The 27,210-nt window shown below is 42.1% G+C and overlaps 1 protein-coding gene across 1 annotated transcript; it reads right to left on the bottom strand.

The window, feature by feature from the left end:
- Positions 1-7,268: 7,268 nt before the first annotated feature.
- Positions 7,269-26,892, bottom strand: retreg1 (reticulophagy regulator 1). The gene is made up of 7 exons (XM_080011701.1): positions 26,764-26,892; positions 24,789-24,978; positions 23,712-23,796; positions 23,257-23,379; positions 22,859-22,929; positions 10,163-10,286; positions 7,269-10,022 (listed from the first exon to the last, which is right to left on the bottom strand). Exons 1-7 carry the CDS (start codon positions 26,793-26,795, stop codon positions 9,550-9,552), a joined length of 1,098 nt encoding a protein of 365 aa, XP_079867827.1. The 5' UTR covers positions 26,796-26,892; the 3' UTR covers positions 7,269-9,549.
- Between the last annotated feature and the right edge of the window lie 318 nt (positions 26,893-27,210).

A 27,210-nucleotide genomic window follows, 5' to 3' on the forward strand; every position in this document is an offset into this window, starting at 1 on the left:
AAAACAACGTCATGCTGCGTTCAAGTCACACGAAAATTCCTGTTTTAACGCCTGTCTCATGGTGTCATGGGTCAGAACGCTCGGACAAAGACATTTTCATAAACCTTGTACTTGAAGTTTCAAACGATAACTACATCATAGTCAATCTTTATGGTTTCAGCTCACAAACAGAGAATAATGCTTACATTGACAGATTAGGAAGGCGACTACTACTTCACCGCTTATCTACATTTCCAAATTGTTCCATCATTTTGGGTGGAGACTTGATGACCGTGCTGGATAATCCAATGGACCTCGAAGGAGTTGAGATTGAATTGAAGGGATGCATGGAGGGAAACCATCGACTACACGTTGCAACGATTCACTATCACGTCACCTTTCCATTATGAGCTCATCTCCAAAGATCTGAAACATGTTTGAACAGACCATCACCATTATCTGGTCATATGACTATCCATATTTCTATTCCTTTATGGTCTAAGTCCTCAAACTGGAACCCTGAGCACAACATTGTGGTGTGGCTGCTGAACTTGAAGGTATGATGCGGTTTGATTGGAGCCAGCTCTCAATGCGCATGTGCAGCAGTGACTGGGAACCATCAAAACATGACGCTGCAAAATACCTTTGGAAAGGTACACAGTTTGTACTGTGTCCTGATGGAGCGAGAAGAAGAAGAGCGGATGGAAATGATCATGATGTATTTAGCCTCCAAGCCAGTAGATTGAGTTTATAGATTGGATGAGATATATTCAAGATTCAAGATTCAAGAGGTTTATTCGTCACATACATGAGTACACACAATATGTTCTAGTCTGAACACAATAGCTACCTAAGAATTTCTACTTGACCAACTAACTGATTCCTAAAACGTAATGCAGTAAGTTGAATACTAGAGAATAAAATAAAAACATATAGAATAAAATAAAATAAAATAGATAAAGGGAATAGGCTTATGTATATGGGATAGGCTATTTATGTATATACAGATATGTGCATTAAAGTGGCATGTGAATAAAGTGAGGTAGTGTTTGTGAGATGTACAGCACAGTATACAACAGTATGGCGCAGCAATACGGTAACACCGAACAACCCAGAACAGTGACACAGTATGCGGTACACTATGCTACATACAGTACAGTAAGGTAGTGGGGCCTATGTGTGTGGCTCAGTGAGGACCCCTGGTGAGTTCAGCGTTGACAGTTCTGATGGCTTGAGGGAAAAAACTCTGTCTCAGTCTCTGTTCTCGCTGTGTGGCTGTGGAGGCTCTTGCTCGACTGCAGCAGCTGGAACAGTCCGTTGTTGGGGTGGTGAGGATCCTTCATGATGTTGAAGCTCTGCTACTACACCTCCTGGTGTATAAGTCCTGCAGGGAGGGGAGGGTAGTTCCAGTGGTACGTTCAGCTGAATGTACCACTGGAACTACACATGTGCCTGACATGTGCCTTCCCACCCTAACCACCTGGGACCTGGCTGCGAGGAAGTCCAGGATCCAGGCCCACAGCGGAGTATTCAGTCCTGGCTCCTGCAGCTTGACAGCCAGTCTGGTGGGGACTATGGTGTTGAAAGCTGAACTATAATCGGTGAACAGCAATCTCACATAGGCCCCCTTCTGGCCATCCAGGTGCTTGAGCGTGGTGTGTAGTACCTGGGAGACCGCGTCATCCGTGGATCTGTTATAACCGTATATAAGAAATAAGTGAGATATATAAGCATATATAAGATAATAACTGACATATATCAGCATATATAAGATATATAAGTGAGATATATAAGCGTGTATAAGATATATAAGTGAAATATATAAGCGAATATAAGATATATACTGTAAGTGAGATATATAAGCGTATATATGATATATAAGTCAAGTATATGAGCGTATATAAGTGAGATATATATAAGATATATAGGATACATAAGTGAGATATATGAGCATATAAAAGATATTTAAGTGAGAAATATGAGCATATATAAGATATATAAGATATATTAGTGAGATAAATGAGCATGTCTAAGATATATAAATGAGATATATAAGCATATAGAAGATGTATAAGTGAGATACAGTATATAAGAGTATATAAGATATATAAGTGAGATATATAACCATAAATGGGGGATGGTATCTCAGGCGGTAGAGCTGGTGGTCTAGTGATCTAAAGGTTGCTGGTTGGATCCCAGGCTCCTCCTGCTAGCATGCTGTAGTGTCCTTGAGCAAGACACTTAACCCCTAATTGCTCCTGATGGCTGCGTCCGTCGGTGTTTGAACAGTTGTAAGTCGCTTTGGATAAAAGCGTCTGCTAAAATGACTAAAATGTAAAAAAATGTAATAAATAAGATATAAGTGAGATATATAAGATACAGTATATGGGTGTGAGATATATAAGATATATAAGATACAGTATATGGGTGTGAGATATATGACACATATAAGATATATAAGTGATATATATGAGCGTATATCAAATATTTAAGTGAGAAATATGAGCGTATATAAGATATATAAGTGAGATATATAAGCATATATAAGTGAGATAGACTATAAAAGTGTATGTAAGATATATAGGTGAGATATATACGTATATATAAGATATATAAGCTATATAATTGAGATATATATAAGATATAAATGAGCTATAAGTATCTCACTTATATAAGTGAGATATATAAGCTATATAAGTGAGATATATAAGATATATAAGTGAGATATATGAGCGCATATTAGATATATAAGTAAGATGAGAGTGAAATAACACAAATAACAAAAATAAAAAATAAAATAAGTCAAGAAGGCAATAAGAACACAAACATCACCTTGCAGGCGCCTGTGCGAGCACCTTGTGTCGATTACGCACATTTTAGTATTTTTTAGTGTTTTTAGAGCTTATAGAGCTTATTGTGCGTAATCACCAGGTGTCATGAAATTTCACTGCATATATGTATGAACGTATGTATATCTATGTGACAAATAACCTCTTGAATCTTCGTTAAAACCATGACATTGTAAAACAGTGAGGTTTGGAGGCACATTTCTAAAATGTCCCAGTGGTGTCAAGGAATCAATATTTAATTTGAACGAGGATGGTAGTTCAGAGTGTTGTTTCTTTGTTGTCGATGATGTGCTGATGAAGAAGGAATCTCCGCTGACGCTGACTTGATTATAATAATACGTTTATTATGAGGAAGAACATCATCAAACCAGACTTGCCATGGATGTCTGGAAGAGCAAGGCAGCCAAATGCATTCTCTCTCGAATGAAGCAAGAGACTGTCTTTTATACCTGTACAGACATAACATAACACATCTGGTTCCAATACATAGGTCACAGTTCAGCGCCTGTCTTGACATAAATCTAAGTATATTCCCATTCTCTTCACACAGGGGCCCCTTCCACTTCCCTTCTCACAGGGGCCCCAAATAGACACTCTAATGTTGACGTTCTCTGTGTAACAATAGAAGCAACATAATAGAACCAACATATGTTAGTAATTATACTATACTATGGGCTCTCTCTTGGGAACCCAGTGCCCTTCTTCACTCCAAACATTCCAGACACCTCAAGAGCTGAACCAGGGACTGGACCTATCTTTAGTTCTTTGCTTTTTAAAGGAGGGAGTTTTGTTAACCACTGAGTTGAAGGTGCTTATAAAATGATCTGGTGCTAGATGAACGTCCGGGATTTTTAATGTATTTGAAATATCACTGAAAAAGATCATGTAAGAAGGACTGCTTATTAAAATCGACTGGCGGTTGAACCTTCTTTAGAGGCGTATCCTCATGCAGGCTGTGGGGCAGTGCTCACTTATTCAGGTCAAAGACACCAGAATCAACACTTGTATCACTCCTATTGGATAAGATCAGATCAATTAAAGTTGACTTGATATGAGGCCTGGTAGGGTTAGTCATCATTTGGGTTACGTTGAGATGACCACACACCTCTCTCCAATAGTCGGACACATTGGTCAACCAATTGAAATTAAAATCCCCCAAAACATTTATCTCTGAATTACTATATTGAGAGATAAGATCTGCCAATTTATCAATGTCGACAGATTCAACAGAGGGAGGTCTATAAATCCCAACCACGACAACTGAATTATTAGGCCCTAAATTGATCTTCGGAGCAAGAAATTCAAAACCTTTCTGTACAGTGACCTTATTGATAACTGTAGCAGAAAGACATGATTTAATAAAAATGGCCACCCACCTCCTCTTGCACATCTGTCTATTCTAAACAAATTATATTCATTTAAAGAAAGCTCAGAATTGCTGATGTTTCTTTCGCCAAGTTTCAGTCAGCACCAGTATGTCAGGGTCCATTTGAGAAACCGGAATCTTGAGATGATCCAATTTTTGATGTTGAAGCAGACTTCTTATATTCAGATGAATAAGACTTAGACCTTTTATATTTTTTAAAGTATGTGGATTAAATATGGAGGCTGGGTTAAACTCTGATGTGTGCCATAAGGGGGTATGGGATTGTAGAGGAACCCTATCAAATGTGAAGCAGCTGCAGCACACTTTAAACGTTGTATATAAGGTACTAGCAATGGACCTAGCAGGAATGGTTGTATAGTTTGTAGTGGAAGGCATATCAGTTCTGTTCAGTAGAGCTGAGTGGGCTGCAGGAGTAGGGGATGGAGAAGGTGACTGTATACTGGAACTCACTGACCGTCAGGTGATGAATGCATTGTAGGAGAGCGCTGTTAGTCCAATGTTTATGTAAGTAGATGAGTTCCATTATAGTTCCCGCTTACCCCCCCCTCCCACTTGGATGAAAATTGAACCCCCAGATATCTGAGACATCCCGGTTCAAACATGTCCGTGGGTTCAGCGATTGTCATGTTCCAGACACTTTTAGCCCAAAAAATGCCAAGGAGAATAATGATAATAATAAAGATCTGAATAAAAACAGTGACAACAATAATAATAATAATAATAATAATAATAATAATAAATATACATGCAGCAATACACAGGGTCCAGATAAGTCGTGTATATATTACAGTATTCCGGATTCTGTGCAATGTAGCACAAGTTAAAAATTTTGGATTTTTACGACGACTCAGGGACAAACCGTGGATTTATATTATATTTATGTTCTCAATGTAACACCAGTGTTTGTAAAGTTTGATCAATATTTCCTGATACAAGTGTAGATGGGTGTGACTCATGGGTGTGATTTAATTTCAATTCAACTTTCCCACGGTGAAAGTTTGGATATTTCAGAACCAGAAACCGTGGATCGATTTATCGACCCACGGTTTCTGGTTCTGAAAGCGCTCTGAATGTTCATACGGCCACTTACAACGACGGTCTTGTATCCGGAAACATGGACAATGACAAAGCAGGGTCGTACAATCTGCGGAGGGTGGTGAAGGATGCTAAACGGATGTACAGGGACACGGTGGAGCTACGGGACACCAGATGCTTGTGCCAGGGGGGGTGGACTATTACTAACTACAAGAGCAGCTCCTCCCCAGCCACGAGGATGGGCGCGCACTCTGTGTCCGAGCATGATGCTAGGACTGAGCTAGGACTGAGCACTCCGCTGTGTGCCTGGATCCTGGACTTCCTCACAGCCAGGTCCCAGGTGGTTAGAGTGGGGTTAGGGTAGGAAGGCACATGTCCAGCTCCCTCATTCTGAACACAGGATCCCCCCAGGGCTGCGTCCTCAGCCCCCAACTGTGCTCCCTGTACACACATGACTGTGTGGCCAGGTCCAGCTCCAACACCATCATCAAGTTTGCTGACGACACCGTCGTGGTGGTGGCCTGATCACCAACGACGACGAGAAGGTAAACCATGAGGAGGTGGCTGACCTGTCACTCTGGTGCCAGGACAACAGCCTCCACCTGAACGTCAGCAAAACTAAGGAGCTGATTGTGGACTTTAGGAGGGGATTACAACCGAGGATATACGCGCCATTGGTGATTAATGAGACTTCTGTCCACAGGGTGAGCAGCTTCAAATACCTGGGAGTCCACATCACAGAGGACTTAACATGGACTTCACAAACAGACACTCCTGTGAGGAAGGCGAGGCAGCGTCTTTACCACCTCAGGCAGCTGAGGAAATTCAGGGTCTCGGTGAGGATCCTCAAGTCCTTCTACTGTGGAGCAGTGGAGAGCATCCAGGCAGCATCACTGCCTGCTTTGGGAACTGGACTGCTCAGCATGACAGGCAACATCACTGCCTGCTTTAAGAACTGGACTGATTAGGACAGGCGGGCCCTGCAGAGGGTGGTGCGTTCAGCCCAACGTACCAGTGGAACTACCCTCCCCTCCCTGCAGGACTTGTGCACTTCTGCTACTGCACCTCCAGGAGGTGTAGTATCAGAGCTGCAGCATCATGAAGGATCCTCACCACCCCAAGAACAGACTGTTCCAGCTGTGAGCGAGCGCCTCCACAGCCACACAGCGAGAACAGAGAGACTGAGACGGAGTTTCTACATCAAGTCATAAGGATGTTACTGTATTGCTGTGTAGTACTGTTGTATACTGTACTATATATCTCCATACTCACTTTATTCACATAAACTTTAATGCACATATCTGTATATACAAAATAGCCTTTCCCATATACATAAGTCTATTGCCTTTATTTCTATTTTGTACCCCCACTCAAGTATTACCTTTTTGAGTCTTATTTTATTTTATTTATATTATTATATTCACTTACTGCATTACGTTTTAGGAATCCATTAGTTTCAGTTCGTTAGTTAGGTAGGAATGAGGTTAGTTATGTTCAGTTTAGAACTTACTGTGTAGACGTGCACGACAAACAGGACACAGTACACACACAACACAGTACACGGCACAACTACGACACAGTACACACGACACACAACACAGTACACACGACACAGTACACGACACAATACACAGTACAAACATGACATAGTACACACAGTACTGTGTACAATGTAGTAAATATATTCAGAATAGTTTTATATAGATCCATATCTACAGTTTTCCGGTAATAATTATAACAATTACTATTGATAACAATTGAGCATAATGAAACGTGATCGTTAGATGAGTTTCCATTGTGGCAGCATCCGAGTAAAGATCAAAAATGAATAGAATCGGGACAAAATGATGAATGTGTGTAGGTTTTGCTTCTATCCTATATCTGTGTTTCATCCACATGTTTTCCGCTCCACTGCTCATTGTTTCCACAAATTGCTCATGAACTGGTATTATTCTGCTCACACAACACAGCCTGAAGCACCGGAGCCACAACATCGTTAAATCTTTTATTGACATTCTTGAGTTACAAACAACTACATTTTGGTTCAATCAGTAGAGTAGATGTTTCACTGTAAGGCAGTTACATGGAGGACAGTGAAATACATTCTTTAGAGTATCTGCTCATCAGGAAGCAGTGTTGTATTATTATTGTATATTATCAGACGATTTAACCAACGCATCTTGTTGAAGCTCCAAGTGACATATGACAGGATTATCACCAGAGGGAAACTGCTCCTTCATTTTCCATCTTCATCAAAGTTCATCCAAGTCACAAAGAGGTGATATCAAACGGACGTGACAGTAAAATAAACAAACTGGTCTAACAACGACAAAGTGATAGAAACCAGGTCAGAGGACGCTCTGAGACTGTTACGGGCACAGTGCAACCGTAAGAGCAAAGAGCGACCGCAACGGCACAGTGTGACTGTAACTGGCACAGTGCGACTGTAACAGGCACAGTGCGACTGTAACTGGCACAGTACGACTGTAACGGGCACAGAGCGACTGTAACGGGCACAGTGCGACTGTAACGGGCACAGTGCGACTGTAACTGGCACAGTGCGATTGTAACGGCACAGTGCGACTGTAACGGGCACAGTGCCACTGTAACGGGCACAGTGCGACTGTAACGGGCACAATGCGACTGTAACTGGCACAGTGCGACCCTAACGACACAGTGCGACCCTAACGACACAGTGCGACTCTAACTGGCACAGTGCGACTGTAACGGGCACAGTGCGACTGTAACGGGCACAGTGCAACCTAAACTGGCACAGTGCGACTAACGGGCACAGTGCAACTGTAACGGGCACAGTGCAACTGTAATGGGCACAGTGAGACTGTAAGGGGCACAGTGCGCCTGTAACGGGCACAGTGCGCCTGTAACAGCAAAGAGTGACCGTAACGGCACAGTGCGACTGTAACTGGCACAGTACGACTGTAACTGGCACACTGCGACTAACCAGCACAGTGCGACTGTAACGGGCACAGTGCGACTGTAACGGGACAGTGCAACTGTAACGGGCCCAGTGCGACCATAACAGGCACAGCGGGCACAGTGCGACTGTAACAGGCACAATGCGACAGTTACCCGGCACAGTGCGACTGTAATGGCACAGTGCGACTATAACAGCAAAGAGCAACCGTAACGGGCACAGTGCGACTGTAACTGGCACAGTGCGACAGTTACGGGCACAGCGAGACTGTAACAGCAAAGAGCAACCGTAACGGGCACAGTGCGACAGTTACCCGGCACAGTACGACTGAAACGGGCACAGTGCGACTGTAACAGCAAAGAGCAACCGTAACGGGCACAGTGCGACTGTAACTGGCACAGTGCGACAGTTACGGGCACAGTGCGACAGTTACGGGCACAGCGAGACTGTAACAGGCACAGTGCGACTGTAACTGGCACAGTGTGACTGTAACTGGCACAGTGCGACAGTTACGGGCACAGCGAGACTGTAACAGGCACAGTGAGACTGTAACAGGCACAGTGCGAATCTAACGGGCACAGAGCGACTGTAAGTGGCCTGTTGGAGGAAGTACAGTCGACTGGATGTCACTGATTAATCATTTTGATTTGAAATCACATTTCCATTCAAACATCAAAGGAATTTGAAACCACCATGAGAAGAATGTCTGGATGTCATGAATAGAATGTGTAGTATTAAACCGTTAGATTACACTATTGGCATAAATTAACACAAAACAACAATTAAATTGTTACTTGCAAGTATTTGTACGACAATTAATCAGTTCCAATATTGTGACGGTTGATTGACTGTGACTCTAAAGGGAGATGCTGCTGCGGACCACCCTGTGACAGGAAGTAGAATAATATATTATATCCTGTTAATGTGTTTTTTTTTATCCACATGTGACTTCATGTGTTTGTCTTTGAATGAGACTGCGATGAATGTACCTCAACATGACGGTTTCACAAAAAAAAAAATATATATATATATATATGTAGAATATAAAATATAAAAGATGTGGTTAAACGACTCAGAAACCTGTTTCCATGAAGAGAGGAATAAGACGGCAGGATTCGTGAAAAACCAAATCTACATTTTTTAAGAGTTTTGGGCAGATTCCAAGTTGTCACAGGTCAACAGATCAAGCCAGACTTGAAGCCGATGGTTTACGAACCATCACGGTGTGAGTGATGGTGAAACCGCAGAAGGTTCAGATCCGTGGAGAAGGTTCCTCTGTTGCCTCTAAAGGATCTCCAACTTCTACAGTTCAGGTGGAACCTGCGTTCTGTTGCCATGGCGACCTCAGGACCCTGCTCCCCCTCTCAGTGGCGTCCCAGCAGCTTGGAGAGGAAGGAGGACTGGACTTCCGCTTTCACCTCCTCCTTCTTCCTCTTCTTCTCTCCCAGTCCCAGTTCTCCCTCCAACTGCTCCAGCTCGGACTGGTCCAGCAGCTCAAAGTCCTCTGCCTCGCTGTCAGAATCCTTGTCCTGGTCCTGGGGCAGCGGAGCGGTGCATTCTGGGAGTCCGGACAGCACAGCTGCCTCTATCCTATCCCGCACGGCAGCCGTTACGGCGGCCGCGATGGCGTTGCTGGCGATGCTGTGGACCAGGTCCAGGTCCAGGACGTCGCCTGCCTCCCGAGGGGGGCGGGGCGGGCGCTCCTTAGGACGAGGGGGGCTGGCGGGGAGACCGATGCTGAGGTCGTCGTCGTCGTCGTCTCCGTTGGTGCCGACACCGTTGTCCAGCGAAGGGAATTCTGGGAGGCCGCTGGAGAAGGCCTCCTCCCTGTCGAGGTCTGGAGGGAAAGGACAGAACGGTGATCACACAGGGAATTGAACCCACAACCCTGCCCGCGGCCCAGTTCACTTCAAGTAAAAGAAGCACAAGCACACCCGGCCCCAAACAAGTGGTGTTCTGTCGGAATAACCGCAGCACCTTCTGAGTTGTCCGTCCCCGGCGTGTGTCCCTCTGACAGGTTGAACGTCCCGTTGTCCGTCCATGTGACGTCGGAAGCCTCGGTGTCGGACAGCGCCATCTCCCTGCAGGCGGAGGAGTCGAGCTGAGGAAGGAGCAAAGGACGTCAGAGCCACAGTGGAAGCGGCAGTGGATCAGAGGAAGGACCGCAAGGTGGCTAACGGGAAACTTCACCCATTCCCAGCATTGAAATGGACAAAACAACAGGTGGGATCGGGCCGTTCCATGTCTTAGGTGCACTGTGGATGCAGGAATACTCGGGAGGGCATGGTCAATAGGGGCCGTGGTCAAGGAGGGCGTGGTCAAGTGCTCTGACGACATGGCGCTGAGGTTCAGCATCAGACCATGACAACGCAACAGAGGCAACAGAGAATTGACCTTCTCCACAAACTGAATTCCTTCTCGGTCAGTCCTGCCCTCCTGTACTTTTATCCTGAGGTTTTCTTGTAGCTGCTGGTTGCACAGCCAGTAACAGATAGAAACAGGCTGAACAGCATTGTTCAAATCTGCTCCAAGATCACTGCAGTAAAACAGATGTGAATACTTTCTGCAAATCCTCCAGAAAGCAGCGACGAGCTGCTGCGAGTGAAGACAAAACTCTTTGTATGTTACTGTGTTTCTGTGTAACAACAACATTGTTTGTATCGTATCGTGTTGTATTGTATCGTATTGTATTGTATTGTATTGTGTTGTATTGTGTCGTATTGTATGGTGTTGTATCATGTTGTATTGTGTTGTATCGTGTTGTATTGTATCGTGTTGTATTGTATTGTGTTGTATTTTGTTGTGTTGTATCGTGTTGTATTGTCGTATTGTATTGTACTGTGTCGTATCGTGTTGTATTGTCGTGTCATGTTGTATTGTGTTGTGTTGTATTGTTTTGTATCGTGTTGTATTGTATTGTGTTGTGTTGTATCTTGTTGTGTTGTATCTTGTTGTGTTGGCGTATTGTATTGTGTTGTATTGTCATGTCATGTCATGTCATGTCGTGTTGTGTTGTGTTGTATTTTGTTGTATTTTGTTGTGTTGTATCGTGTTGTATTGTCGTATTGTATTCTGTCGTATCGTGTTGTGTTGTATTGTATTGTGTTGTATTGTATTGTTTTGTGTTCTATTGTATCTTATCATGTTGTATTGCATTGTGTTGTTGTGTTGTGTTGTATCGTATCATGTTGTATTGTATTGTATTGTTTTGTATTTTGTTGTGTTGTATCGTGTTGTATTGTCGTATTGTATTGTGTTGTATCGTGTTGTGTTGTATTGTATTGTATTGTGTTGTATTGTATCATATCATGTTGTATTGTATTGTGTTGTGTCGTGTTGTGTTGTATCGTGTTGTATTGTGGTATTGTATTGTGTTGTGTCGTATCGTATTGTGTTGTATTGTATTGTATAGTGTTTTATCGCGTTGTACCGTGTTGTATTGTATTTTATTGTATTTTATTGTATTGTCGTGTCATGTTGTATTGTGGTGTATTGTATTGTATTGTATTGTCGTGTCATGTTGTGTTGTGTTGTATTGTTTTGTATCGTGTTGTATTGTATTGTGTTGTGTTGTATCTTGTTGTGTTGTATCTTGTTGTATTTTGTCGTATTGTATTGTGTTGTGTCGTATTGTGTTGTATTGTATCGTCGTGTCATGTTGAATTGTGTTGTGTTTTATTGTATTGTTTTGTATCGTGTTGTATTGTATCATGTTGTATCATTGTATTATATTGTGTTGTATTGTGTTGTATTTTGTTGTGTTGTATTGTGTTGTGTTGAATTGTGTTGTATTCTGTCGTATCGTGTTATGTTGTATTGTATTGTGTTGTATTGTATTGTTTTGTGTTCTATTGTATCGTATCATGTTGTATTGTATTGTGTTGTTGTGTTGTGTTGTATCGTGTTGTATCGTATCATGTTGTATTGTATTGTATTGTGTTGTATTTTGTTGTGTTGTATCGTGTTGTATTGTCGTATTGTATTGTGTCGTATCGTGTTGTGTTGTATTGTATTGTGTTGTATTGTATCATATCATGTTGTATTGTATTGTGTTGTGTCGTGTTGTATTGTGGTATTGTATTGTGTTGTGTGGTATCGTATTGTGTTGTATTGTATTGTATCGTGTTGTATTGTGTTGTATTGTATTTTATTGTATTGTCGTGTCATGTTGTATTGTGGTGTATTGTATTGTATTGTCGTGTCATGTTGTATTGTGGTGTATTGTATTCTATTGTGTCATGTTGTATTGAATTGTGTTGTATTGTTGTGTCATGTTGTTTTGTGTTGTATTGTGTTGTATCGTGTTGTATTGTATCGTGTTGTATTGTATCGTGTTGTATTGTATCGTGTTGTATTGTGTTGTATTGTATCGTGTTGTATTGTGTTGTGTCGTATTGTGTTGTGTTGTATTGTATCGTCGTGTCATGTTGAATTGTGTTGTGTTTTATTGTATTGTTTTGTATCGTGTTGTATTGTATCATGTTGTATCATTGTATTATATTGTGTTGTATCATGTTGTATATTGTTGTGTTGGATCATGTATCGTATTGTATTGTGTTGTATTTTGTTGTGTTGTATCGTGTTGTATTGTCGTGTCATGTTGTATTGTATTGTGTTGTATTTTGTTGTATTGTGTTGTGTTGTATTGAATTGTGTTGTATTGTGTTGTATTGTGTTGTTGTATTGTGTTGTATTGTGTTGTATTCTATTGTGTCATGTTGTATTGAATTGTGTTGTATTGTTGTGTCATGTTGTTTTGTGTTGTATCGCATTGTGTTGTATCGTGTTGTATTGTATCGTGTTGTATTGTGTTGTATTGTCGTGTTGTATTGTATCGTGTTGTATTGTGTTGTATTGTATCGTGTTGTATTGTGTTGTATTGTCGTGTTGTATTGTATCGTGTTGTATTATGTTGTCTCATGTTGTGTTGTATCGTGTTGTGTGTATTGTGTTTTATTGTTGTGTTGTATTGTATTGTGTTGTCATGTTGCATTGTGTCGTATTGTATTGTGTCGTATTGTATTGTTCAAGTTCAAGTTTCAAGTTCAAGTTTAAGAGATTGTGTTGTATTGTCGTGTCATGTTGTTTTGCGTTGTATTGTGTCATGTTGTATTGTGTTGTATCGTGTTGTATTCTATTGTATCATGTTGTATTAAATTGTGTTGTATTGTCGTGTCATGTTGTATTGAATTGTGTTGTATTGTGTCATGTTGTATTTTGTTGTGTTGTATCGTGTTGTATTGTCGTATTGTATTGTGTTGTATCGTGTTGTGTTGTACCGTGTTGTATTGTGTCATGTCGTATCGTGTTGTGTTGAATTGTGTTGTGTTATATCATGTTGTATTGAATTGTGTTTGTATTGTCGTGTCGTGTTGTATTGTGTCGTATCGTGTTGTGTTGTATTGTATTGTATTGTTTTGTGTTCTATTGTATCGTATCATGTTGTATTGTATTGTGTTGTGTCGTGGTGTGTTGTATCGTGTTGTATTTTATTGTATCGTGTTGTATTGTATTGTGTTGTATTGTATTTTATTGTATTGTGTTGTATTGTCGTGTCATGTTGTATTGTGGTGTATTGAATTGTGTTGTATTGTCGTGTCATGTTGTATTGTATTGTGTTGTATCATGTTGTATTTTGTTGTGTTGTATCATGTTGTATCGTATCATGTTGTATTGAATTGTATTGTATTTTGTTGTGTTGTATCGTGTTGTATTGTCGTATTGTATTGTGTTGTATTGTATTGTGTTGTATTGTATTGTCATGTCATGTTGTATTGTGTTGTATTGTTTTGAATTGGGTTGAATTTTGTTGTGTTGTATCGTGTTGTATTGTCGTGTCATGTTAGATTGTATTGTATTGTCGTGTCATGTTGTATTGTGTTGTATTTTGTTGTATTGTGTTGGGTTGTATTATATTAGGTTGTATTGTGTTGTATTTTGTTGTATTGTCGTGTCATGTTCTATTGTATTGTATTGTGTTGTGTTGTCGTGTCATGTTGTATTGTTCGAGTTCAAGTTTCAAGTTCAAGTTTAAGAGATTATTTGTCACATTGTTGTGTCGTGTTGTATTGTATCGTGTTATATTGAAATGTGTTGTATTGTCGTGTCATGTTGTTTTGCGTTGTATTGTGTCGTGTTGTATTGTGTTGTATCGTGTTGTATTCTATTGTATCATGTTGTATTGAATTGTGTTGTATTGTCGTGTCATGTTGTATTGAATTGTGTTGTATTGTGTCGTGTTGTATTGTGTTGTGTTGTATTAGGTTGTATTGTGTTGTATTCTATTGTATCATATTGTATTGAATTGTGTTGTATTGTCGTGTCATGTTGTATTGTATTGTGTTGTATTGTGTTGTGTTGTATTGTGTTGTATTGTTTTGAATTGGGTTGTATTTTGTTGTGTTGTATCGTGTTGTATTGTCGTGTCATGTTGTATTGTGTTGTATTGTATGGTATCGTATTGTATTGTGTTATATTTTGTTGTATTGTGTTGTGTTGTATTATATTAGATTGTATTGTATTGTGTTGTATTGTCGTGTCATGTTGTATTGTGTTGTATTTTGTTGTATTGTGTTGGGTTGTATTATATTAGGTTGTATTGTGTTGTATTTTGTTGTATTGTCGTGTCATGTTCTATTGTATTGTATTGTGTTGTGTTGTCGTGTCATGTTGTATTATTCGAGTTCAAGTTTCAAGTTCAAGTTTAAGAGATTATTTGTCACATTTTTGTGTCGTGTTGTATTGTATCGTGTTGTATTGAATTGTGTTGTATTGTCGTGTCATGTTGTTTTGCGTTGTATTGTGTCGTGTTGTATTGTGTTGTATCGTGTTGTACTCTATTGTATCATGTTTTATTGAATTGTGTTGTATTGACGTGTCATGTTGTATTGTGTTGTATTGTATTGTATTAGATTGTATTGTATTGTGTTGTATTGTCGTGTCATGTTGTATTGTGTTGTATTTTGTTGTATTGTGTTGGGTTGTATTATATTAGGTTGTATTGTGTTGTATTTTGTTGTGTTGTTGTTTCATGTTCTTTTGTGTTGTATTGTGTTGTATCGTGTTGTGTTGTATCGTGTTGTATCGTCGTGTTGTATTGTATCGTGTTGTATTATGTTGTATTGTGTTGTATTGTATTGTGTTGTCGTGTCATGTTGTATTGTTCAAGTTCAAGTTTCAAGTTCAAGTTTAAGAGATTATTTGTCACATTGTTGTGTCGTGTTGTATTGTATCGTGTTGTATTGAATTGTGTTGTATTGTCGTGTCATGTTGTTTTGCGTTGTATTGAATTGTGTTGTATTGTGTCGTGTTGTATTGTGTTGTATTTTGTTGTGTTGTTGTTTCATGTTCTTTTGTGTTGTATTGTGTTGTATCGTGTTGTGTTGTATCGTGTTGTATCGTCGTGTTGTATTGTATCGTGTTGTATTATGTTGTATTGTGTTGTATTGTATTGTGTTGTCGTGTCATGTTGTATTGTTCAAGTTCAAGTTTCAAGTTCAAGTTTAAGAGATTATTTGTCACATTGTTGTGTCGTGTTGTATTGTATCGTGTTGTATTGAATTGTGTTGTATTGTGTCGTGTTGTATTGTGTTGTTTTGTATTAGGTTGTATTGTGTTGTATTCTATTGAATTGTGTTGTATTGTCGTGTCATGTTGTATTGTATTGTGTTGTATTTTGTTGTATTGTCGTGTCATGTTGTATTGAATTGTGTTGTATTGTATCGTGTTGTATTGTATTGTCGTGTTGTATTGTATCGTGTTGTATTATGTTGTCTCATGTTGTGTGTATCGTATTGTGTGTATTGTGTTTTATTGTAGTGTTGTATTATATCGTGTTGTGCTGTATTGTATCGTGTTGTATTATGTTGTATTGTCGTGTTGTATTGTATCGTGTTGTATTATGTTGTATCGTGTTGTGTGTATTGTGTTTTATTGTTGTGTTGTATTGTATTGTGTTGTTTTGTATTGTATTGTGTTGTCATGTTGCATTGTGTCATATTGTATTGTGTCGTTTTGTGTTGTATTGTGTCGTATTGTATTGTTCAAGTTCAAGTTTCAAGTTCAAGTTTAAGAGATTGTGTTGTATTGTCGTGTCATGTTGTTTTGCGTTGTATTGTGTCATGTTGTATTGTGTTGTATGTGTTGTATCGTGTTGTATTCTATTGTATCATGTTGTATTGAATTGTGTTGTATTGTCGTGTCATGTTGTATTGAATTGTGTTGTATTGTGTCATGTTGTATTGAATTGTGTTGTATTGTGTCATGTTGTATTTTGTTGTGTTGTATCGTCGTATTGTATTGTGTTGTAACGTGTTGTGTTGTACCGTGTTGTATTGTGTCATGTCGTATCGTGTTGTGTTGAATCATGTTGTATTGAATTGTGTTTGTATTGTCGTGTCGTGTTGTATTGTGTCGTATCGTGTTGTATTGTATTGTATTGTATTGTATTGTTTTGTGTTCTATTGTATCGTATCATGTTGTATTGTATTGTGTTGTGTCGTGTTGTATTGTGTTGTATTGTATTGTATCGTGTTGTATTGTATTGTGTTGTATTTTATTGTATTGTGTTGTATTGTCGTGTCATGTTGTATTGTGTTGTATCATGTTGTATTTTGTTGTGTTGTATCATGTTGTATCGTATCATGTTGCATTGAGTTGTATTGTATTTTGTTGTGTTGTATAGTGTTGTATTGTCGTATTGTATTGTGTTGTATTGTATTGTGTTGTGTTGTAATGTCATGTATTGTGTTGTATTGTCGTATTGTATTATGTCATGTCATATCGTGTTGTATTGTCATGTCATGTCGTATTGTGTTGTATTGTTTTGAATTGTGTTGTATTTTGTTGTGTTGTATCGTGTTGTATTGTCGTGTCATGTTGTATTGTGTTGTATTGTATTGTTTTGTATCGTGTTGTATTGTATTGTATAGTATTGTGTTATATTTTGTTGTATTGCGTTGTGTTGTATTATATTAGATTGTATTGTATTGTGTTGTATTGTCGTGTCATGTTGTATTGTGTTGAATTTTGTTGTATTGTGTTGGGTTGTATTATATTAGGTTGTATTGTGTTGTATTTTGTTGTATTGTTGTGTCATGTTCTATTGTATTGTGTTGTGTTGTCATGTCATGTTGTATTGTTCGAGTTCAAGTTTCAAGTTCAAGTTTAAGAGATTATTTTTCACATTTTTGTGTCGTGTTGTATTGTATCGTGTTGTATTGAATTGTGTTGTATTGTCGTGTCATGTTGTTTTGCGTTGTATTGTGTCGTGTTGTATCGTGTTGTATTCTATTGCATCATGTTTTATTGAATTGTGTTGTATTGACGTGTCATGTTGTATTGTATCATGTTGTGTTGTATCGTGTTGTATTGTCGTGTTGTATTGTATCGTGTTGTATTATGTTGTATTGTGTTGTATTGTATTGTGTTGTAATGTTGCATTGTGTTGAATTGTATTGTGTTGTATTATGTTGTATTGTCGTGTTGTATTGTATTGTGTTGTCTGTATTGTGTTTTATTGTTGTATTGTATCGTGTTGTATTGTGTTGTCATGTTGCATTGTGTCGTATTGTATTGTGTCGTATTGTGTTGTATTGTGTCGTATTGTATTGTTCAAGTTCACGTTTCAAGTTCAAGTTTAAGAGATTATTTGTCACATTGTTGTGTCGTGTTGTATTGTATCGTGTTGTATTCTATTGTATCATGTTGTATTGAATTGTGTTGTATTGTCGTGTCATGTTGTATTGAATTGTGTTGTAGTGTGTCGTGTTGTATTGTGTTCTATTGTCATGTATTGAATTGAGTTGTATTGTTGTGTCATGTTGTTTTGTGTTGTATCGTGTTGTGTTGTATCGTGTTGTGTTGTATCGTGTCGTGTTGTATTGTATTGTGTAGTATTGTCGTGTTGTATCGTGTTGTATTATGTTGTGTGTATCGTTGTGTGTATTGTGTTTTATTGTTGTGTTGTATTATATCATGTTGTGTTGTATTGTATTGTAATGTTGCATTGTGTTGTATCGTGTTTTATTATGTTGTATTGTCGTGTTGTATTGTATCGTGTTGTAATATGTTGTCTCATGTTGTGTTGTATCGTGTTGTGTGTATTGTGTTTTATTGTTGTGTTGTATTGTATTGTGTTGTATTGTGTCGTATTGTGTTGTGTTGTATTGTGTTGTGTTGTGTCGTATTGTATTGTAGTGGCCTGTATTGTGCTGCTCACAAGAAACTGTGGGAAAACGTCAACACCGACTTGACCTTGACCCTGGAGCAACTTAAAGGCACAGTGGAGAAGAAGTTGGAGAGAATCATCTACCAATAAAGGGCAGAACGCTTTGGAGTACAAGAAGGGAAAGGTGGGAAAAGGGCTCCAACTGCACCAACTCCCAGGAGGCAACAGGAGATCAAGCACCTCATCCAAGAAAAGAGACAACTTAGGAAACAGGGAAAAAAGGCTCTGAGGTGGAAAAGGAAGGTATCAGCGTGCTTCAAGCTGATATTAAAACCCACTTGGCATCTCTCTGCAGAGCAGAGAACCTACGGTAATACAGAAGCAAGAAAGAACAAACGAGAACACAGTTCTATAAAGACCCCTTCAAGATCCTAAAAAGTCTCTTCACAAGGGAGAAAAATGGAGCTCTAAAAACAACAAAGAAAGACCTGGAGGATCACTTGAAGACAACACCCTCTGACCCAAGGTGGCACGAACAGCAGACCATTCCACCTTACATTCCACCAATTGAACCACCAGAACAGATCGAGACTGGCCCTCCAACTTGGAAAAAGGTGGAAAATGCAGTCCGACAGGCATGAACAGCATCAGCCCCAGGGCCAAATGGAGTTCCATACAAGGTGTATAAGAACGCACCAGATGTCCTAAGGTTTCTCTGGAGGCTCATGAGAACAGCATGGCAGAGGAGGAGTATACCCAAAGTGTGGCGTAGAGCAGGAGGGGTCCTGATCCCAAAGAAGAAGGAGGCAGTGAACATCAGCCAATTTCGACCAATCTCCCTGCGTAGAGGGTAAAGTCTTTTTCAGTGTCATAGCTCAGAGGATGTCCGAATACCCGCAAAGGAATAAGTACATTGATACATCTGTACAGAAGGCAGGAATATCAGGGTTCTCTGGGTGTTTAGAACATTCCAGCATTATCTGGCACCAGATCCAATTGGCAAAGGTGGAGAAAAGGGACCTTCACGTAGTGTTTCTGGACTTCACCAATGCCTTTGGGTCAGTGCCCCACGAACTCCTGTGGGCTGCCTTCAGCTTCTTCCATATCCCAGACACCATCACAGCACTGGTTAAATCCTATTTCCAGGATCTGCAGTTCTGCTTTACCACCCCTGAGTTCACCACTTCCTGGCAATGCCTGGAAGTTGGCATCATGGCGGGATGCACCATCTCACCCCTGGCCTTCACAATGGCAATGGAGGTCATTAGCCGAGCCTCAAGATGGGTGGTGGGCGGACAACGGCTTAACTCGGACCTGCGCCTCCCCCCTCCTAGAGCTTACATGGATGACATTACTACTCTGACCACCACTGCCCAATGCACCAGGAGACTGCTCGGAAAACTGGAAGAGAACATCAGCTGGGCCCGCATGAAGGTAAAACCATCCAAGTCACGCAGCATTTCCATCATGAAGGGAGTGCTTTCTGACCTTAAATTCTTCATCGGAGATGACCCAATCCCAACAGTATCCGAGCAGCCTCCTAATGTTCAGCAAGGAAGAGGAAGCCTTGGGTTAACAACTAACCGCCCAGCTTGGAACAGAGCCACAGCTCCAGAACGGAGGAAAATGGTGGTGGAGGAAGTACGCCACCAAATTGTATTTACCTAACCCTAACCCAAATTGTATTTCCTCCAGAGATTGCAACCACCACCCTAAGGCCTGACGTGGTACTCTGGTCCCCTTCTCTCAGGAAGGTCTTCATCATCGAGCTTACCATACCCTGGGAGTCAGTGGACGAGGCTTATGAGTGAAAACATCTACGCTATGCCGAGTTAGCTGCTGAAGCACAAAATCTGAAGTCCGCCCGGTGGAAGTGGGGTGCAGAGGGTTCGTGGCAACATCTACCACCAGATTGCTCAAAGACCTGGGAATCAGAGGCCAGAGCCGGCGCCTAGCCATCAAAGCTGTGTCAGAGCTAGCAGAGAGAAGCAGCCAATGGCTTTGGATGAATAGGCAAGACCCCTGCTGGGCCCCGAGTAGCAGGCCAGGGTGACACAGAGGGGGATGCTTCTGGGACGCCAGAAGTCACTGTTGAGCCCTCCAGAGGCGTCATGGGCTCATCAATGAAACGTTAAGGAAGGAGGATGCCCACTTGAAAACCCCTCTGTGTCAACCTTCCATCGTCAAATATACTCTCTTGGAAAGTGCTTGCACACAAAGGATATTTACACCTTGTACTGTGTTTGTGAAAAAAATTGTGTCGTATTGTATTGTATAGTATTGTATTGTGTTGTAGTGTGTTGTGTTGTATTATATTGTGGTGTGTTGTATTGTGTTGTACAGTAGTGTAGTGTGTTGTAGTGTGTTGTAGTGTGTTGTAGTGTGTTGTAGTGTGTTGTGTTGTAGTGTGTTGTGTTGTAGTGTGTTGTGTTGTAGTGTGTTGTAGTGTGTTTTGTTGTAGTGTGTTGTGTTGTAGTGTGTTGTTTGGCAGCCTGTGGGCAGGGAAGGTGGAACTCCAAATAAGGTCCCATGTCCCAGCCCCTTCTCCTGGAATCGTACCCTTAATGTGGTGAAAGGTTTGTGTTCCCCAGTGAATTTGGGGCCAAGGCATAATTTCAAAAGATGCAGCCAATACGGTGGCGTTGGGGCCTAGAGCTCCAAGGGGCCGTGAGCGTGGGCCATCATGGTGAAAACCGGGTGTTGTGCCATGTTGATAAAACACAAAAAGCATGAGATTTCCCGAACGGCCGGGCAAAGTCAGAGACGGGGGCGGACCGGCCACCGGGATTACCACGCCCGCCGGCGAACCAATGGTTCATGCCCTTCCCCCATTCACAGAGAAATGCCCCCCTGCTGTGGCCATGAAATGCTCAGGTGGATTTTACGTCCCAGTCCGCCCCTGATACTCAGGGGTGTATTCATATTCGTATGCACAGCCTTGGATCTATTTCTTGTTGTCGGGAGGGGGGGATGGGCCTGGTTCACAGATACAGAATGCGGCGGCACGACTGGTGTTCAACCAGCCAAAGAGGGCACATGTCACTCCGCTGCTCATCGAGCTCCACTGGTTACCTGTAGCCGCCCGCATCAAGTTCAAGTCTCTTATGCTGGCCTACAGAGTGATTGCTGGGAATGCTCCCGCCTACTTAAATGCTCTTGTAAGAGCACATGTTGCCCCCCGGATGCTGCGCTCGTCAAATGAGCGTCGCCTGGCTCTGCCGGCCATACAGCCACGGCAATCCAGGCTATTCTCATTTGTAGTTCCACGTTGGTGGAACGAGCTGCCAAAAATGACCAGAGCGGGGACCTCCCTCTGTCTTTAAGAAGCACCTGAAGACCCAGCTCTTCAGTGAGTACCTCCTGTCCTAATCTACAATTACTTAGCACCACCTTGCAGTATTTATTGTTACACCAATGTTGTTATTACACTAATCTCTGTCGCAATGTAGCTGAATGTTATTCTCCCTTGTAAGTCGCTTTGGATAAAAGCGTCTGCTAAATGACTAAATGTAAATGTAAATGTAAATGTGGTTCGTCAATTGTGCATTGGGGCCAGGTACTGATTTGTTACGCTTGTGATCTGGGGGTTCTGCTCTCTAGCGACCAGACATGGTAAATTCACCACTCAGATGAGGGTCCAGACAAATAACGCTTCAAAAGAGCCCCCAACAGACAAGATCAGAGAACCTGGGAGAACCTGGGAAAACCTGGTCCGGATCAGGGAGAAGCTTACAGGCAAGGGTCTTGTGGCGCACAGCGCTCGGATGGCACCGCCTGATGAAGCTATGTCAGGCCGCTGCCTTATGGTTCCACAACAAACAGACGGGAGAGCCTACTGGACAGATCTGGGAAGCCCAAACAGGAAGTGAGGGTCGCCATGGGAACGGCGGTAGAGGATCTCACAGATCCCTGGGAGCTCATGTTTTGTAGACTTCTGAGCGCATGCTCCTGGGGTTCTGGCGGTACTATGGGTGTCTGGCCTACAGGGGGCGCTGCTGTGCACCGTTAGAGACCACTGCTCCTCCAATGAGAGGAGACAGTTGGGTTGTTCATCTGGAGAGGACGCCCCCTCCTGGCCTCCCTCTGGAGGTGTACTGGGACAACTGGGAGGAGACCCAGGGGTCTCCCATTTGGGTTTAACACCAGCAACAACACTAAAGTGCAGCAATGAAAAAAACACCAGAAAACAGGGAATTTAGCAATAAAACCAAATGTAGATTGTGGTGTAGCATCATGCTGCTTTGTCTGAAATCCCTCCTCCCTCCTCCTCCTGATGGAGGGATGGAGCATCCAGCTGGAGAAAGGGCTGAAACCTACCAGGTTGTGAGGAGGAGGAAACAAAGAAACTCTTCAATCTAGACTGGGGGAGCTTGGACCCAGTTGAACATCCATCCAGTCTGAAGGAGATGACACCAGCTGCACCTCAGGCCGTTTTCAGAACTAACTGATTGATTAGATTGGCTTGATCTAACTGATTGATTAGATTGGCTTGGTTCAGGGCAGACCTGGGGGAACATGGAGGAGAGGTCCGCCTCGATGCTCTGCTGCTCGGCCTCGGCCTGGACCAGACGTCTCTCTGGAAGAAACAGCAGCAGATAACATCCATATCAATACAACCAATACTAATAATCAATATTTCTTATCAATGTTCGAGAATCCAACTTGAAATAAAACTCTTTAATATTTCACATCTCATTCTGGGAATATTAATGATCATCAACCTGAGGATAATTACTGAAGGAAAATGCATATTTAGTCCGAAATATGAGTCTTTATTTGACGTCAGTTCTTGATGAATAAAGTACTATACTACAGTACTATAGTATATAGCAAACTTGTGTTCTTATCGTATGTTGTTATAGTATGTTCTTTCCCTATGTTCTTCTTATCTTGATAATGTTACCGTGGTTCTCTTTGATCTTGTGAAGGAAATCCCCAACACCGAAGTCCAGCTTGTGCAGAACCGGCTTCAGCCACAAGATAAAGTCATGAGAAGAGACAAGAGGCCACAGGAAGAAGCCCAGTGCTGAGGACAGAGGGTGGATTCGACTAGATTACACTGAATCAGATTACATTGAGTCAAATTAGATTACACTGAGTCAGACTACACTGAGTCAGACTACACTGAGTCAGACTAGATTACACTGAATCTGATTTGATTAGAGTAAATTAGATTACACTGAATTACATTAGATGGAATTACAATCTATTCAATACATTTGAAGGTTGAATTAGACGGAATCAAATCCGATTCGACTGCATCAGATTAGATAAAAGATCAGAACAGATGTAATTTGATTAGATCACATTGAAATGATAAAATCTGATTAAATCAGATTACAGGTTCAGGGAACTCACCGATAACATAGGAGATTACAATCCCTGGAACGTAGCGACCCAACACGGCCAGGAAGGAGCACACGCTGCAGACCAGTAGGCAGAACTACACCCAAACAGCAGGATTAGCACATTATTAGATAAGGAACTCCCTTGTGCTGCATCAAGGTGCGTATCAATATCAATGTACCGGGGTTAATCAGTGACGACTCATCTTAATCTGTGTCGTTAATCTATAAAACATTCAGGAGTCCATCTGATAAGGTGGTTCCTAAGATTAGATAAACCTTTATTAGTTCCACACCTGGGAAATTTATATTGTTCCAGCAGCAAAAACGGGACAGCAGAAAATAGAGAGCATATCAAGGTAAGCACTATAAACAATATAAAATATATAGAAAAAAAATCCATACACCATAAATAGGAACCAGAGTGCTAAGGGTATTGCAGATATCTTGACACATTGCACATCAGGGATTGCACAAAAATAGATAATGCGATAAAATCTGAACAAATCATCTGTCAAAAACATGAAGTACATGGTGTTGATAAGTGGTTAGCAGAGTGGTAACTCCTTTATTGTAATTTTTGCATTACTAAATGAGTTAAAATAAAAAGTCAAGTCAGCAGGTTCCAACACTGGAACCTATAGACCTATTGAACCTATTTATTTACGTGAGGCTACGTGACCCCAAGTGGCACTACGTGACGCGACACCACGTGACGCAATGTTATGCTAGGTGAGGCGACCTGACGCAATGACATGAAGCTACCTGACGCGACGCCACGTGACGCTACGTGACAAAACGCTATGTGACACGACGCCAAGTGACACGACGCGACGCCACGTGACACGCCGCCACGTGACACGACGCCACGCTACGTGGCGCGACACTACGCCATGTGATGCGACACGCCACCACGTGACACGACGTGGCGCGACGCTACGTGGCGCGACGGCACGCAACACTACGTAATGCGAGACGTGGACACGTGACCCTACATGACGCAACAGCACGCGATGCTACGTGATGCGAGGTGACGCCACATGACGCCACGTGACGCTACCTGACGCTACTTGATGAGCAGCAGCTGTACCTTTCCTGGGTTCTGCCGCTTAAATGAGGAAGTCTCCTGCAGGAAGAGTCTGAAGGACACTCTGAGCTGAGCTCCAGGACCAGAACCAGGGCCTGGACCAGAACCTGGATCGGGACCACAACTGGGGACAGAACCAGGAGCATAACCCGGACCAGAACCAGGTGCCTGGACGGAGTCCATCATCTCCCAGCTGAGAAGACACAGTTAGACAGTTAGACTCGGTTAGCTGGAGTCCACTAGGCTGGCCTGGGCTGAGGAAAGGAGCATTTTGAACATTATTAATATACAACAAGCTGTGAAATATGTTTTAAAACAACATGAAGAATTCTAGGAAAATCACTACGGCAACACGTAGCTCAGCCTCTCAGGCAGAGGGTTGAAAGTACCTACAAAAGTACTGACGGCAGAGACGTCGGAGCAAACCCATTTATTCTGGTCGACCTCAACCACAAAACGATCCAAACGAATGAAGTATTAAAATATATACATCAAATATCATATAGGGGGCGCTATGGAGCAGGTCTGCACAGCCCAGCAGCCCCCAGTGTCTCCACACTCTGAGACAGGCCCAGGCATTATATAGTCCAGGCCCCTCCCACTGGACTAGGCCCCGCCCACTGGTACATACCATTCTAAATGATAGTTAAAGTTTCACAAACATAATGTTTAACAATGAACAAATACATAATTATTCTGTTAAATTACACAAAGTGGTTTACACATCAACACAGAAACTGAAACTATAAACCAATAACTTTAATTGGAACAGCCCAGGTGCACCCCAGCCAGAGCACATGGTACGACCCAAATATCCCCACAAGGTTGATTTGACACACTCACACCCTAACACTGAGACTGCCGCTGCTTCCTGTCGGTGAAATTTAACAAGCCGGAGACTTTTTTGTAAAAATGTAATCTTCTCTGGACAAAAGGGACCAAGAGGTAAGTTTGGGCCTTAGAGGGGCTGAGCAGCCATCAGCAGCACCGGGTGCTCTGCTGATGGCTGCTTGACAACTGGGCCGATACAACACGACATACTGTGGCATTGGTCATGTTGACTGGACAGAACCGGGAAGGAGACCCAGACCATAGTTCCGTTGGAGCGAAGGCCTGGTTCGATTCCCTGTCGAGCGGCTCACAGCCACCGGGGGGCTGAGGTGTCCAGACGGAAACAACCAGGGACGTACCTTAAGAAAATCTCTGTGCTACAACCGCCGGCAGGTCTCTGCCCACATCCAACCGATCCCTGCATAGAAACACCCCGACCCAGACCGCTCAAATATATGATGTTTAAAGATATAAAGGTATAAACGTTTTTTTCAGTGGGAGGTGAGGTCTCAAATCACTTGACTCTCAACAGGAGACTTAGACCAAATGTTCATTGTGGTAGCTGAGTTCCCTCAACTCCCACATCCATCCATCCACTTATCATCAGTCATCCATCCATCAATCTTTTCTCCTGGTCCAGATCCATCCAATCCAGGTGCTCCACCCACTCAGTAATCACTGACAGGGACGAGTGGCAGCCGCCTGTCTGAGCCTCTAACCAGCCGGATGACAGCACGTTAAATATAGAGCGACACCGACAACACGAGGAATGCCGTGCAAACAGCCGAGCTCTCAGCCGGCGACGGGGGGGGCCTAAATATGTTTACCGCCCCCACCGCGTGCGTGGGTGCAGGTGTTGGCAGCGATCGTACTCTGGTGCAGCTAATACCTGTTTACATTCCGAGTGCAAACCACCAAATATGTCTGAGCTGCGTGTGTGATGTGATGTTCCTGAGAAGAAGAACATGTTGAACCTCCATCTCATGGGTTTTGGTTCTGGTGCTGACTAGTAGAACGGCAAAGTGGCTGGCCAGCCGATCAGACTTCAAAATGTTAAAAACCAACGGACGATAATCTGTTAAGCGGTCAAACCAAGAGACAGAAACAGGACTAAGGCGGCAGCGTTTCCTCGGAGGCAGGGTCCTACCTGAGTCCTGCTCTGCTGTCCACAGGAGACATATCCTCCAGACAATTCACCGTCCACAACAAGGTCTGAGCTTGGAGGAAATCAGGTTCCTGTCTGTGGATTCTTTCTGGAAGCCAAACTCGGTTCAGGTTGAGGTTGCGCGCGGAGCCAGGGCAGTCGGTGTTTATCTTGAATGAAGCCGCAGCTCGGGTATTTCAAACCAGCCCGTCTAAAAATAGAGCGGTCACACAAAATTCCAACTGGGTGGCCATAAGGATCACTAGGGCGTGGGCAGATGAGGTGTGGAGACAACAGAGAAACAACATGGCGCTGGGTCCTGAGATGGTGAGGTAAGAGGGCACCTGAGGGCAACCAAATAGCCCCCGTATGCCAACGCAACGGCCACTGTGTGTCAACTTATAGGAAGTAGTGAAAGTACTATTCCTGCGTTCTCTAGGAAATCCAACT

This window comes from Zeus faber, assembly GCF_960531495.2.
Source record: "Zeus faber genome assembly, chromosome: 12".
In the NCBI taxonomy this organism is placed as follows: domain Eukaryota; kingdom Metazoa; phylum Chordata; class Actinopteri; order Zeiformes; family Zeidae; genus Zeus; species Zeus faber.